Source organism: Myotis nattereri, assembly GCF_964212035.1.
Source record: "Myotis nattereri genome assembly, chromosome: 2".
Taxonomy (NCBI): Eukaryota; Metazoa; Chordata; class Mammalia; order Chiroptera; family Vespertilionidae; genus Myotis; species Myotis nattereri.
In genome coordinates, this window is record NC_138076.1 from 193641373 (window position 1) to 193652500 (window position 11128).

Genomic DNA, 11128 nt, shown 5'->3' on the forward strand with positions numbered 1-11128 from the left:
TGATTTGGCTCAATGGTTAGAGCACCAGCAGATGGACTAAATGGCGCAGTCGAGGGCACTTACCTCGTACCTGGCAACCTATGGATGTTTCTATCTCTCCCCTTCAGCTCTCTCAAGGAATCAATGGAGAGGGTATCCTCAGGTGAGGATTAACCAAAAATAAATAAATAAAAGCACATTATTTTTTAAATGTTTAAAAATAAGCTTATGCCTGGCAGGTGTGGCTCAGTGGTTGAGTGTCGACCTATGAACCAGGAGGTCATGGTTCGATCCCCTGTCAGGGCACATGCCTCGGTTGCAGGATTAATCCCTAGAGTGGGCGTGCAGGAGGCAGCTGATCAATGCTTCTCTTTCATTATTGATATTTCTGTTTCTCTTTCCTCTCTGATATCAATAAAAATATATATTTTTTAAAAATAAGCTTCTTTCTGGCAGGGTATAATTACACTGAAGAGCAATCACAGAACTACTCATGTGTTTCAAGTTGACATTCTAGTATCTGCCTCTCCCCTCTGCTGCCCTTCATTCAGCCCCTTCACAGACCCAGGAGCTCTGCTTATGACGTTCCAGATCTTCCGTATGTGTCACTCTTCTTACAACTGAAAATGACCACAAATTGTAGTTTCACACACAAGGAGGGAGTAAGTTTGTTCAGGTCTAATTAATCAGTCCTAGCATCATATCCTGGTGACCTTTCCTTTGCTCATTTCTAAGATAGCAAGCTCCCCAAAGGCTAGAAGATTTCAGTTAAATTCCTCCCCCCCGCCCCAATAAAAAATCTAATAAATATCCATGCTTAGCAAATTTTTACTTATTATTAGACCACTGGGTGAAATCAGGGTAGAGCCAACTAATGGTAAAATAGAGGTTTTATTTATTTGTATGTAAACTTATAAACCAACCAGCCAAACTGGTATTATTGTCATGACAGCAAAATACAAAAGACATCTTCTACAAATACTTGAGTAATAAACAAATTAAAGGTTGTAGTAAAACAGCAAAAGGGGCAGAGGAAATCAGTGAAGCATATTATAGCTTAACCGTTCACCTGAATTGAGGATTTTAACAAGCCTTCCAATCCCAGAAAACATGAGTAATCCTTTATCACACCTTTGTTCTTTTACTTCCTATTTTTGAAGTTAAGATTCTAGATCTAGAGTTATCCAAATACTAGATCTAGTATTATATCTATCTATAGCCAGAGGCATCTGTTATCATTTGTCTAACAGCAGCAAGACTACAGAAGCCTTTTTACTTAGACTCCAATCATACCCGACCCCCACCCTCCGAATTGGCACAGTAGGCATAATGAGAAGCAGCATATCAAGGCAGAGATACATAGAAAAATCCTAGGAGAGGTAATACAGCCACTGCCCAAACTGAGATTGAGTAATATACCCATCATCACAATATGTTCATGGCTATGTGTTTGTGGACTCAGGCTATATGCTCATGGAATAATCTGGGAATGAATCCGTGGATTGCTGGGTACCATAATACTTAGGGGCTTGCAGAATTGCATCATAGGTTTCCCCAGCAATTTCCAAGGAGGCCTCCAAATCACTGACAGGATTTTGCTGGAACTGGATCTGGGGCTGCAGGGCTTCCTCTCCATAACTAAGGAGTTGGTTGTTCCAGGCCTGGTTGTTCCAAGCCTGATTATTCCAGGCTTGGGGACACCAGGTCTGACCATTCCAGGCAGGGTAGTTCCAAGATGGGCTGGTCCAGGAATGGTTGCTCCACATGGAAAGGTTTCCAGAAGCGTTCACCAGGCATCCCTGGTGACAGGAGGAGAGGCCCAGGTAGTCTGTAGTTGCTGAGCTCATCTGAAAGAGAAGGAGGGGTTAACTGAAAGGGTGCAGGAACATCAGAATCGTCCGCGGCTGGAGTTTTAAGCTTCAGCAATAGACAAAACCAGAAAGCCACTGAAAGGGAAGAGCAGAATAAATACGTTTCCTTTACCTGGGTCACACGGTGGCTGTTCTTTGGCCAGTTGTATTTCTGCCACCTCTTACATTTCATTCTCTGGTTCTGGAACCAGGTCTTAATCTGTAGAAAAGCATAAAATAATAGTAATGCAGATATGCTAGGGATCAAAGAATATTGTTAACATTTTTTCCCCCTGACAATTACAACTATTTAAAGCTCAGGAATAAAATTTGTATTTCTAGTGTCTTTTTAAAAATCATGAGCCAATATTCTATGAATGAATTTTCAAGCCCCTCAAATCAGTTGGCTGCTTTTTGTATTATAAACCTAACCAGACAGACTGCAACTCTACTAACCAGAAAGTGCAATGCACAAGTGTCTATTCATCTCCCTTTGGTTTACCCATGCCATTGGTTACAGTTAATGGTAAACTGTTTGCAATAAAAAGTGCCCCCATATGAGCACATTACATATTTCATGATAATAGTGGTATTTTAATTCAGAATTATGAAACATACAATTATTTAGAAAATATCACATTGTATTGCAGCACACAGTAAACTAAAATTTCCATGTTGTTTATAAACTTCAGTTAGAAAATGAGATCACAGAGGGACAAGAATAGTTATACCTGTTATAAAATCATGGAATATAGAACTTTCTAAGTATGGCACCGATGATTTAAAAAACACACACACACACCATAAAATATTTTACTGGCCCTGACTGGTTTGGCTCAGTGGATAGAGTGTTGGCCTGCGGACCAAGGGGTCCCGGGTTCGATTCCGGTCAAGGGCATGTACCTTGGTTGTGGGCACATCCCCAGTGGGAGGCAGCTGATTGATGTTTCTCGCTCATCAATGTTTCTAACTCACTATCCCTCTCCCTTCCTCTCTGTAAAAAAACCAATAAAATATATTTAAAAAAATATTTCACTGAATATAATACCAATAAATGTATGAAAAAATAAAAATGCATGAAAAATGATTAACCTCATTAGAAATCAAATGCACACAGATGAAAAACAAAAGATGCAATTTTTACTTTAATAAGAACCAGTGTTGGGGTTAGGGACTTCCTAACCTGGAAGATGGGAGTATATACCTCTTTTGATTAAGGCAAAATTGGAAACATTGTCACAATTTTGGTTTGTGCAACAGGGGAAAATGTTAAATAAATTGAGACACAGTCATACAGTAGACTGTTTAATGAAAGATGGTTATGAAATATGTTACAAAAATCCCATTTTCATGTTAAATTATTGGGGGCGAGGGTTTGCATAGAAACAGAGTGCATAGAAAGGTGTTAGCAATGCTTATCTGCAAATTAGTTTTCTTTTCTTTTTTTAATTTCGTATTGCAAAGACAACAGCAAAACAGCCTCACCTGTTTGTAGCTAAGGTTCAGGATGCTGGAAAGTTCTTGCATCTGCTGGAGGCTGAGATACTTCTGTCTTTGAAATCTCTCATTGAGTACACAGAGCTGGGTCTGTGAGAAGACGGTTCGGATCTTCTGTTTCTTGACCTGGGCTTTCTCCTCCTTCCCTGTCTCGTTCTCTACAGAAGTAGGTGGTGTTGTGCTGGGACTGCTGGGACTGGTGGAAGAATCAGGGCTGTTCTGAATAAGCTGGTCCATGGAGGAAGGAAGAGGAGAGACTGCTGGGAATAAAAATGACACTTTCCTCTAAAGCGTTTTAAATATTAAACTTGCAAATTTATTATTTTCTTTTTTTTTTTTTAATTTCAGAGGAAGGGAGAGGGAGAGAGAAGTAGAAATAGCAATGATGAGAGAATCATCATCAGCTGCCTCCTGCACACCCCCATACCGGGGGATCAAGCCCACGACCTGGGCATGTGCCCCACCAAGGAATTGAACCGTGACCTCCAGGTTCATAGATCAATGTTCAACCACTGAGCAACACTGGCTGAGCACAAATTTATTATTTTCAAAGCACTTTTAAAATCCTCACAACCTCAGAGCTAAGTAGTAACAATTCCTAAGCAACCCGAATAATAACTTGCCAACCTCTGCACAATCCAGTACGTGCACCAGCGTCACCACTTTACATACAATGGACATGGCTAATAATAATGGATGTGGCCAACACAAAGGACATGGCTAATATTGCCGGGGAAGAGTGGGACCCAAACCTCTTTGACAACACCCTGGCTATTCAAAAAGGTCAAAACAGATTACTTGACTCCCACCTACAGTGTCCCATGGTAACTTCCTTTTGTAATTTTAATTATTATCTACATAATTTTTAAAACCGATCATCAGCTCTTTCAAGCCAGCACTGAGCCATGGACATCTCAGGACAACCCGCACATGCACCCCAAGACAGGGGGCAAGAGGAAGCCCCACCCGGAGAAGTGAAAATAGGAGCTGAGAGGCCCTCTGCCAACACTATGATTGCTCCCTCTCCTGCTCCCCCCATAAACACACCGTCTCACTTTGGGGGAGGCAGCAAGTGATGCGCCTTGAGGTTGGACATGGGCAACTTCTCCTGGGACTCGGTGTTGTACGCGAAAAACAAGGATTACTGATGTTGTCTACAACACATCCCAACAACGAACTGGTACCCACCAAGACCTTAGTAAAGAAATGCATGGTGCTCATTACAGCACATCAAACCGACAGTGGTACCCGCCCCTGGGCCAAGTTAAGGAGGAAGAGAATTAAAAAACAACAACAATAAAAAAAAAAGATCAGAGAGCTCTCTTCCTCGGAGGTGGCAGCCATCTCCTGCTCAGCACCAAGGCTGCCCTCAGACCCCTCGTGAAACCCAAGATTGTCAAAAAGAGGACCAAGAAGTTCATCCAGCACCAGTCAGACCGATACGTCAAAATGAAGCGAAAATGGCGGAAACCCAGAGGCATTGACAATAGGGTGCATAGAAGATTCAAGGGCCAGATCTTGATGCCCAACATTGGTTATGGGAGCAACAAGAAGACCAAGCACATGCTGCCCAGTGTCTTCTGGAAGTTTCTGGTCCGTAACATCAAGGAGCTTGGAGCGCTGCTGATGTGCAACAAATCTCACTGAGCTGAGACTGCTCACCACGTCTCCTCAAAGAACCACAAAGCCCCTGCGGAACGGGCAGCCCGGCTGGCCCTCAGAGTCACCAACCCCAGTGCCAGGCTGCGCAGCGAAGAAAAGGAATAGGTTGTGTACACATTGTATTTGCATTAACGAAATCATAAAGTTCTGCCGGGGAAAAAAACACACACAAAAAACCCGATCAGAGAAAACTCAGATATGGTAAAGGGGAAAGAATGCCAGAATCATCCGTCTTTTAGAGAGCAGGTCCAGCAGGCTAGCTCCTGCACCCGTCACTCCAGAAGGCTCTGTGCTGGAGGGCCAGGAGCTGGGGCGCCCGCTGAGGAAAAGCAAGACCCAGGAAGGCAAATAAAGCCTTCCTCCTGTCTTAGCTCATGGAATCCAGGTGTTTATTCTAAATAACATAAAATAAAAATATAAACCAATGATCCGACTCTGGAAATCCTAAAGTCAACAGTTTACTCACCATTTCTAAATACCAGGACTAACAGGACATGTGAATTTCAATAGGCTTCCATTTCTACCCCCAGACTTTGTCCTTTTTTAAAATTTATCTTTATTGTTGAAAGTATTACAGCTGTCCTCTTTGTTTTTTTACCCCTCATTTACCCTCTCCACCCCAGACTTAGTCTTTATTAGCTCTGGAACCTCATTTCCAAAATTATTCCTCCCTCACTCAGTTTATAGTTTTTAAACTATTATTTTTTAAATCCTCACTCAAAGACTTTTTTTTTCTTTAGTGAGGAGAGAGGGAGAGAGAGAGAGAGAGAGAGAGAGAGAGAGAGAGAGAGAGAGATCAGTTGCCTCCTCAGGTACCCCAACCGGCGATCGAACCCAAGGTCCACCGGTGCACGGGACGACGGTCTAACCCAGCCGTGGACAAACTACGGCCCGCGGGCCGGATCCGGCCCATTTGAAATGAATAAAACTAAAAAAAAAAAATGACTGTACCCTTTTATGTAATGATGTTTACTTTGAATTTATATTAGTTCACACAAACACTCCATCCATGCTTTTGTTCCGGCCCTCCGGTCCAGTTTAAGAACCCATTGTGGCCCTCGAGTCAAAAAGTTTGCCCACCCCTGGTCTAACCACTGAACACACAAGGCAGGGCTAAGCTATTGTTTTGTACTATGTTAAAAGTGGCACTCTTGGGTAAAAGTTGGTTTAACTTTTTCAGTTTTAACAAACCGATATCTAAAAAAAAATAAATAAATGGTACCAGCTTTAAGTATCCCCAGCATTCCTCATACAGGTTTGGAAGCCAAACTGGGTATCACTTACAAACTCTAGCCACTTTGACTATCAGCAGATTAAATTTTCCAGCATAAAGTGGAATGAACACTTCTTGGGGATTGAGGAGATGTGAGCATCGCACGTGCTCACAGAGCTGTAGAAAGGGAAAACATCTCAGCAAGGTGGCATTTGTGTAAGTAGCCATGCCATTCCTGGCATTCCAGGAAGAGACGCACCTGGAAGGGGGTGCTCACCTCCAGACACCCTGCCCCCGACCCCAAGCTGCGCTGTTCCCACTTCTGACTTAGTAGTATTTACTGTTAATGTGTGTTCGGACTTAAGCATCAGTTTATTTACCACACGTATTTGTTTTCACTGCGTCTGCGCACAGACGTTCTCAAACATGCAGTATACAGTTGATCGGAGTTCCACGTCCCCAGTCTCAGCCCACAACCCGACACCTGGCACGCAGGTGAAAGGGCATGCACCACTGAATTATAACGGAAGGAGAGGCGTTGCCAGGATTAATAGATAATGCACCTGCTTCTATAAATGGGCTGTAATTGCTCCAGAGGGAAAAGGATGACCCTTGCCCACCACCCCCTTTCTCTCTTCCCTTCTCCCTTCAGGAGCTCAGACTGTCGAGGATTCCGTTTTTTCTTACCAGCCTCTGCGTGGAGTGTCTCAGCAGGTGACATTGGCAAAGACGCATAGTTTTCTTCAGGCTCATAAATCTCAGGCGCTGGTGAAGGCTCCCTAGAATTGGATGGTTCGGAGCAGGGCAGGCTTTGGGGATAAGCCGAATCCACACTCATGTTGCTGGGTTGGAGGAGAGAGAAAAAAAACACCAAAGAGCTAGATTGTAAGAAAGACCCAGGCTTCAGTATTTAGGTAGAAGAGCGTAGAGAAATATGAAAATCTCCAGATGTAAAAGTACCAAAAAGATGGGAGGAAATGGATCAGCTTTGCAGGGACAGGACCCAACCAGTCAATTTTGCAAAAAGATGAAAAATCTGAAGGCTCCCGATTTATAAAGGAGGCTCAACCAAATTTAGGCCCGCCCTCTTCTGGCAGCCCCACACCCACACACACCCTTGCGAATTCTCGGTTAATCCTGTCTGCCAGGCTCACCAAGGCCATTGTAATGCAAAAGGTAGCTGCAGAGTAACCCAGACTGGGAGGGGAAGGAGAAAACGGGCCACCGGTGCAATGAACCCAGCAATCATATATTTCTGGATTCATCACGTTTCCACCTTTTAAAATCAAGGATGCACCTCCAGGTCCTGAGGCTACCTCAGGTGAATGAAACTCCCACCAGGAGAATTAATTACTTGATCTTTAGACGCCTAGAAATCGGGCTTGATATGCAGAACCTTCAACTGGCTCCAGTTTCCTCTTTGACTCACCCTGAGGTCACAATAAAACACACATTGTGTGTTAAATGGATGGCAAAAATAGCACTTTGTTTTCAACTTCCACTGAAGTTGCTTCTTGTTTTTTAGCTTTCAGAAAGATGAGTTAGTCCTTCCAAATGGGGTGTTGTCTGGTTCTCACCGAAAGCCAGAGGAGAGAAGCGGCAAACGGCTAAGGCTCTTTGGTGACCTGTTAGTAATTATGCGCGTACTATTACCAGGGAAGTACACGCGTTACTGGATAGAATCCTGGTTCAGCCACTTTAAAAAGGTTCAGTTTCCTCATCCATCAATAGGGACAAAAGTACCTTCTCTGTTGCTGTAAGAATTAAAAGTGCTAAACGGTGGCTGCTAATAGAAGTTGCACCAGGATCCTGTGCCCATGACCTTCAAGATTGAAATTACCTTTTGTAGTGATTTTTATTTAAATCCAGTGGCAAGGTGATAGAATGAAAGCACCACCTTTTAATTTTGCCAGGGAATTACTCGATGTAAAATAATGAAATGTATTGACCACCCCAATTGGAAGGAGTTAAAGAAGGACAATCTGTAGGCAAATGATATTCCTATCGTGGACTTGCCGAAGTGTTTGTGATAGGTTCCTTTTAGAACCAATGGTTGCCCTCCTGTCTACCCCTTTTCCCCAAACAGTCATCATTTTCGGGCTTTCCCCTCCCCTCCGCTGGCTCCTTCTTTAATCAGCTTTTTCTCCTCTGGCCTGGCAATCGGGTCATGTTCTCCAACCCACACTCCTTCCCCACCCGGTGCTTTTTGGTATGCCTTCCGAAGGGACAGTGTTTAGAGTTGGGTTCCAGCACTAATATATTTAGGACAACAATAATAACAGTCTACAGCAGCGGTTCTCAACCTGTGGGTCGCGACCCTTTCGCGGTCGAGCAACACTTTCACAGGTGTCGCCTAAGACCATCCTGCATATCAGATATTTACATTACGATTCATAACAGTAGCAACATTACAGTTATGAAGTAGCCACGAAAATAATTTTATGGTTGGGCCACAACATGAGGAACTGTATTTAAAGGGCCAGAAGGTTGAGAACCACTGGTCCACAGCTTTCAATTTTCCTCCCCATTTCCAAACTCAACATCCAAGAAATTTAAGATTTCTCCCCCTTTTTCAACCTCCCACCCCTACAATAAACCCTTAGCAAATCGCAAGCATATATTTTCCTAAAATACAACTCTTGACTAATTGCCCCATGCACTCTGTTACGTGGGTCTCCATCTATAGCTGCTGGCTCTGCGCCTGTGCAAGCTGGGTGTGTGTTTTTTTCACAATTCAAAGATGCTAACTTGTGAACCTAAGAATATTGCCGGGTCCAAGCAAGGGGGTGGAAATTCTATGTAACTTTTTCTTTGTCTTTGCAGACCACCATTCTGGAGCAGGAGGGTCTGGCATAGGGGAGTCAAGTGCAGGGTGGGTAGAAAGACAGGGTGCTTCAGGCAGATAGCCTCTGTCTCATTAGAAAAAGGATAGGATTTCTTTAAAAGAGAGAATGCGAGGTAATGGATGTTAACAAAACTTATTGTGGTAATCATTTCGTGACATGTACATATATCAAATTATTATATTGTAAACCTTAAACTAATTCAATGTTATATGTCAGTTTACATCTCAATAAAACGGAGGGGGGGAAATAAATAAAGAGGAGCACCTGACTTCCTGGCTCTCAATTATCAGTTTGGCAAACGAGAGCGATCAAGGTCACCAGGCTTCGTTTTCCCGCAGCTCTCTAAACTGCGGGTACCAGCAGCTTTAAAGTTCTTTGCTGATGGGGGTCTCTGCATGAAAGCCCGGGACAAATTCACCCCACCCCACCCCCCCGGCCCGTGTCCCATTGTATCTAGTGGAAGAGCCTCCGGAATGAGAAACACAAAGGGAGGGGGTGGTAGCTAGAAGGCAGACTTACTACATTCTTTGCCCAGGAAAGCAATTTGAATAAAGCCGAGAATGCTTCAGAAGCTGTCGGAGACCTTGGTTTTGTTTGGGTAGACTGTATGGGTGGGGGAGGGGTGTGTTAGAATGTGCTAGAGTCCACGGCTGCAAATGTGAGTGATTCAATGAAACCCTTATTTTAGGTTTTATAGGCACACGTCGCAAATAATATGGGTTCCATTCCAGACCACCACAATGAAACAAATGCCACAATAACATGAGTTACACACATTTTTTGGTTTCTCAGTGCGCATAAATGTTACATTTACTCCACTGTCACCTGTTAAGTGTGCAATAACGTTGCAGTGTACATACATTAATTTAAAAATGCATTTTGCTAACAATGTTAACCATCATCTGAGTGTTCAGCGAGTCATAATCTATTTTTTTAATTCTCTTAAATTTTATTTTTTTATTGAAGTAACATTGTTTACAACATTATACACGTTTCAGGTTTTCAACATTAAAATTGAACATCTATGTGTTCTACATCATGCTCACTATCAAAAGTCTAGTTTCCAGCCATCACCATACAATTGAGCCTCTTTATCCTATTTCTTCTTGTTTACATTATTTCACTCCACCTACTAAGCTCATTCAATAAGTGACTAACAGTTCCTGGTTGATATATATATTGTAATTTAACAAACATCTATTGGCCAGGAAGTATTTATTTATTTATTGCTCATTTTTTGAAATTACTAATATAGTAGAGAGACCCAAGAAGTAAAGAAGTGACCAGGAGTAAAAAAAATATCTGTAAGTCTTTAATTGAATCTCCTCTTGTAATTAGTTTGCACTGTTCCGATGTTCCTCCTACTAACCTGGTGGTTCTCTCTCATTTTCCTTTCTGGTTCTTCCTTATCCCCGGTATACTGGAAAGCTTATTTCTCAAACCTCTTTTCTATTTACATGCACTACATTGGTGATCTCATTCTGCCATAGAACTTTAAATGCTTCTGACTTTCTATATGCTTCTGACTTTAAATGCTTTTGATTTTCTATATGGTTTGACATCTATATGCTTTTGACTTTCAAATGTATATCTTTATCACAGAACTATTCCCCTATCTCAAGTTTCATACATCCAACTTCTTACTTTGTTGCAGAAGACCAAAGAAATACCAAGCACGCTTCCTAGAGAAAGGGAGGGACACCGTTTATTAACACTAGTGGACTCCGGGAATGATTTCCAAATCAGAGTGAAGTAACATGCAGAGGGCTTCACTTTTTATAACCTTCTGGGGGCTTTGTCTTGCAGATATGGTTCCACCCCCTTTTGTGGGCTTACTGGCTCCCTCCCCATCCCACCCCCCCACCCCCCACCCCCCCCCCACCCCCCCGCCACTTTGTCCCATAAGCTTTTTTAGTCTTATGGAGCAATGACCACGGGATGTTATGGTGAACAGGGGTGACGACCGCTCTTAGCTACTTCCTGCTGGAAAGGGACGATGACCAAGGGGTTAGCATCCCGCTTCTTCCTCTCAGAGGGGTTTGTAGGGAGTTCTTCTGGTTTCAGGCAGGCAGAGGTAAGCA

The 11128-nt window shown here is 42.9% G+C and overlaps 1 protein-coding gene and 1 pseudogene across 2 annotated transcripts; one reads left to right on the top strand and one right to left on the bottom strand.

Moving 5' to 3' along the window:
- Positions 1-1442: 1442 nt before the first annotated feature.
- Positions 1443-7039, bottom strand: NANOG (Nanog homeobox; the record flags this gene model as incomplete). Its single annotated transcript, XM_081084030.1, has 4 exons — positions 1443-1826; positions 1963-2049; positions 3315-3583; positions 6889-7039. 4 exons carry the CDS (start codon positions 7037-7039, stop codon positions 1443-1445), a joined length of 891 nt encoding a protein of 296 aa, XP_080940156.1.
- On the top strand, positions 4019-5093 carry LOC308512495 (large ribosomal subunit protein eL32-like; annotated as a pseudogene). The gene is made up of 2 exons: positions 4019-4109; positions 4641-5093. The product of its transcript is annotated as a large ribosomal subunit protein eL32-like (transcript).
- Positions 7040-11128: the final 4089 nt, after the last annotated feature.